The sequence below is a fragment of the Trypanosoma rangeli genome (genome assembly GCF_003719475.1).
Source record: "Trypanosoma rangeli strain AM80 chromosome Unknown Tra_15.4_contig_00032, whole genome shotgun sequence".
In the NCBI taxonomy this organism is placed as follows: Eukaryota; Euglenozoa; class Kinetoplastea; order Trypanosomatida; family Trypanosomatidae; genus Trypanosoma; species Trypanosoma rangeli.
In genome coordinates, this window is record NW_021705776.1 from 13443 (window position 1) to 17627 (window position 4185).

Sequence of the window (4185 nt, forward strand, 5' to 3'; positions counted from 1 at the left end):
CTTGCTGCCGTCCGTGCGGCAGCGCCAGCGGCGGCCCACGACGTCGCACGGGTAGATCAGGTCGTTCAAGATGTTCTCAAACACTGCCACGCTCGTGCGGGAGCGTTGCACCTTCTGCAGCTTGTAAACGTCGTTCGGGCGCTTCGTGATCTTGCGCTGCGCCACAAGCGCCACAACACTGCCGGGAAAGCGTTTCTCAAGCTCCGCCGTCAGTGTACGCTGGATCTTGCGCACCAGCATCAGGAACCGCAGTGGGTAGAGAACAACCATCGCCGTCTTTCGGAAGCGCGGGCTCGTCAGAGTGCGGACAGTGTTGATGTGGAAACGCGGAAGCTGCGTGCGGAGCGTCTTGTGGGTCGCCTCCAGCTCAAACAGGACCTTGGCAACGCTGTCCTCATCCGGCGAGGGGTTGGCCCGCTTGAGCTTGCGAAGCTTGCGCAGGTGTGGTTGAACAGACATACCGTCCGCGTGAAGAAGTACCTTTGCGCGGTGAACGCGGGGGAAGAGAAGAAAAACAGAAGAAAAAATGCAGCGCGTGTAGAGGGAAGCGGAGGCGGCAACTGCCCTGCATCCACCACCACCGCCACCACCGCCGCATCCCCAGCGGGAAGAGGCAGCTAGAGCGAGGCGGGAAGAGAGCTGGTACTCACGGCGTTGACCATTCTAAATCGCCGGAAGTACAACTAAAATCAAAACAAATCAAAACCAACAGAAATCCTTTAAAAATAATAATGATGGACGCCGGCAACGTGGGGATTGCGTGCAACGGAGTGGATGGGGCCTCTGCTGCCCCCAACTCACGGTGCCCACCTCCCGCATACGGCTCCGCGTAAAAGCAGGAAAGTAATTCCCACGCAACAAGGGAGGGGGGAAAAGTAAATAATACATATAAATGAATATATATATATATATATATATATATATATTCACAGCAAATTGCTAAGACGGCACTAGGCGTGGCGGTGCAGCGGGTCCACGTATGGCAGCTGCAGCATGGTGAAGATGTCCTCGTCGCTGCACAGCTCAACCCGCTTGCCTGCGTTCGGCGAGCGCTGATACGGCCCGTCGTGCGTCAGCTCATACTCGCTCGTGTGTGCGAGGTACATAAGGTGCGTCAGGAACTGTTTGGGGCCGGTGAGAAAAAGATGCCGCACGTGAAAGCTGTGCGCAGACGACCAAACGAACGTTAACTCCCGCGCCTCCACTCTAATGCGGGGCGCGAGCTCAGGCCCGTACTCTTGAGGTGCACGCGCAAAGCACACGTAGCATAGGCAAACTCCTCCGCACATCCACACATTCCGCCTGACAACGCCCTTGGCGTGGCTGCTGGCCGCCAGGCCCTTCATGGTGCGCCCAATAAAAATCACTTCGCGATTGACCACAAGCTCACCGCGGCTGGGCAGGAGTTCGTCACAACTACTCTGAGCGTCACGTGTCAGCAAAAGCATTGCCCACTTGCCGACAGGGTACCCACACCGCATCTTCCCAACGAGTGTCACCCGAAACCCGTGCGGCCCCAGAAGCTGCTCCACAGAGAGCTGGTGCTCCACCGCATCGTCGTGGGAAACGGTCATTATTTTTTTTTTTTTTTTGATGGAGCAGAAGATGTGATCGGCGCCCCGTTCCTCGACAATAAGCTCACACGCAACGTGGCAAGGTGCCGCGTTGCGCCACGGCAATTGTGCAAAAAAACCTCCGTGGGTAACACTGAGCAAGGAACTCCGCGCATGTGCCTGGAAGCTGTGCGATGTGTTACGCCAATTTTATATAGTCCTGCCGCTCCCTCGACGAAAAGTGACGGCGACCCAGTGTGGCTTGCAGTATCAACTCCTGCACCAGGCGGTTGGGGACGTGCAATGCGCACAGTCGTGAAAAAGACTGCATTGCCGCAGCCCCACGTTTTTTTTTTTTGGGGGGGGGGGGAGGGTTATTTGTGCCCGCCCCTTCCTCGCCGCCGCGTGGGGCCCCGTTTAAGGCTGGCAGGTGCTGTGTTGCCCACTCTTCGGCAAGGCAGGCAACAGAAAAAAAAAAAAAAGGCAAGGGGTGAAAAACATGGCAGCAAGAGTCCCGCTACACGCAAGCACATACGCGTCGGTTCGTGATCGCCAGCAGAAACAAAGATATGCGCCCTCGCCCACGCGGGGAAGCTAACAATCGGGCATTGCAAAGGTACATTCATACTCTTCCTTACATGCTACTGCCGCGCTGGAGCCGGCGCCGCCGCGTCCCTCCCCAAAGTCCCACAGCCGGAACGATACATGATGGCACGGACATACAGTAAAAGCGAGCCGTGAACCCAGACGCGACGGAGGGGGCAAGCAATGAAAAAGCAAGCAAAACCAATAATGCAAAGGAAATGAGACCCAAGCCGTCGTCATCCCCCAACATCGGTAGCTGTCGCTTCACTTCTCCCAGTCCCTGGAGGAGACCGTCCTCTTGCCCGTATTGGTAAGAGTCGCGCAAAATCACCACAGATGAGTCGGCCACTGACAAGCTCAGAAATGATGCAGCGAAACTGCTTGCAAGGCAAATCCTTTTCACACTGCGCCAACGGCGGCACCGGCAACTCCAGCTCTTCCAGCAAGGAAGTCAACTTGGCCCAGTTATTCTCCAGAAGAGAGAACTCCCGCTGCAGTCCGTGCATGTCCTTCACCACAAGATCCTTTTCGTAGGCCAAGAGGTAACGCAACTGCATGGAAGCCTCGCACTTGGTGGCTATGGTGTCATAATGGCCCTCGTACAGGTGAGAGAGATCGTGCAGACAACGCGACCACTGCAACGCGTTCTCTGTGGCGTAGCCAACCATGCGGCATCGACGGTAGTGTTCATCCGTCTTCAATCGATCAATGTGCTGTCGGCACTGTGTAACGAGTTCCGAGCGTAACTCCTGCGACTGTTGTAGCGAATCGGTCAGCCACCGCAACTTTTGTTCCGACTCGGAGGTGAGCCAGCGTTTGTCTAAAAACGCTTCCAGCTCATCGTGACTGTGGTCCAGCTGTCGAAGCGCCAGAGTCTCCGCAATGACTTCCTGCATGAGACGCTCATACCTGAGCTGCTCTGCGTACCACTCTTTTGTTGTTTCCCGGATGCGTCGGGCAAGCTTCTCCTGCGCGTCCTCGCTTTTTTTCGCCTGATATAATTTCGCCTGCAAAGAAGACTGCAAACGATCATGATCCCGTTGATGCTCGGCATTAATCTCCGCCCTGGTGGACTTGGTGCGTTCAATTGCCTCTCTTAATTTATCCATGTAGGCGCGAGCATTCTGTTCCAGGGACGCCAGTACCCGAAGAGATTCACTGTCACACTCCTGCAGGCCCTTATCCATCCTATCTAACTGCTGGGTGGTGTCCTCGGTGATGCTTTGTAGGGCGCTGTTGCAGTCAGTGTGAAGAACCTTCCTCTCCCATAGTTCATTGAGCAGCGTACTGTACACCATCTCCGCCGCCGTGTCGTTGGTAGAGGACGCAGCACCGCCTTTGCCTCCCATCTCGCGCAATGTCTCCCACGCCTCCTTTAACTTAACAGAAGCAGGTTTGTAGACATCAGCAAATGCAAGCTCGCGGTCCTCGCCCCTAGAACCCTCTGAGAGGTAGCGCGTGATGAAGGAAGAGATGTGTAGAAACGAGCGATGGAGTGGCAGGTGAAAGTACCCCTTCTCAATCAGCGCCTCAATCTCAGGAAACCCCCTCGACTGCACGCGCTGAATTGCGTTAAGCAAGAGCGTCAGTGTCTTGGGGAGTTCTTGTCGTCGTTGAAGAATGGGCGCAAAGAGACGACGCAGGCAATGTGGCGACTTGGAGGGGTCAAGCAGATCCTTCTCCGTCTTTGTCCACGCCTTCGCCCTACGTTGCCCCGGCGCCACAGCGGTGGCCGGGGCGGCGGCGGCGGCGGCAGCGGCGGCAGCGGCAGCAGCAACCGACGATGCAGCATCAGCTGGGTCTTGAGGCGGCTCGTGAGAGAAGCCCACATTGTGATCGGCGTGTTCCACGGTGTCAATCAATAAACGGGACGCTCCAGCCTCTCCATTCTCCTCGTCAGCTTCGTTACTGCACAGCCCAAACTCCTCTGGAGTGGGAAAGTTAAAGCGCGCCGCCGCCACCTCGGGGGTCCAAAACTTGTATGCGTCGAACCCTACCAAGCTCTGCGGTAGCTCCTCCTCGATAGCACGACGACGCTGCTTGTTTC

At 56.3% G+C, this 4185-nt stretch overlaps 3 protein-coding genes across 3 annotated transcripts in view, besides 2 other annotated features; all 3 read right to left on the bottom strand.

Moving 5' to 3' along the window:
* Positions 1–459, bottom strand: part of TraAM80_01566 (ribosomal protein S7) — a gene marked incomplete at both ends in the record, with an annotated part of 567 nt that extends 108 nt beyond the window's left edge. The window contains one exon of the mRNA XM_029378602.1: positions 1–459. This exon is cut by the window's left edge and continues 108 nt beyond it. Coding sequence (XP_029241525.1) covers positions 1–459 — 459 coding nt within the window.
* Positions 460–571: 112 nt separating this feature from the next.
* Positions 572–594: a microsatellite.
* Positions 595–896: 302 nt separating this feature from the next.
* Positions 897–926: a microsatellite.
* Positions 927–950: 24 nt separating this feature from the next.
* Positions 951–1574, bottom strand: TraAM80_01567 (uncharacterized protein; the record flags this gene model as incomplete). Its single annotated transcript, XM_029378603.1, has 1 exon — positions 951–1574. One exon carries the CDS (start codon positions 1572–1574, stop codon positions 951–953), a length of 624 nt encoding a protein of 207 aa, XP_029241526.1.
* An 800-nt stretch (positions 1575–2374) lies between these two features.
* On the bottom strand, positions 2375–4183 carry TraAM80_01568 (uncharacterized protein; the record flags this gene model as incomplete). The annotated part of the gene is made up of 1 exon (XM_029378604.1): positions 2375–4183. A coding segment is annotated over one exon (1809 nt), but the record flags the coding sequence as incomplete, so codon positions are not given.
* Between the last annotated feature and the right edge of the window lie 2 nt (positions 4184–4185).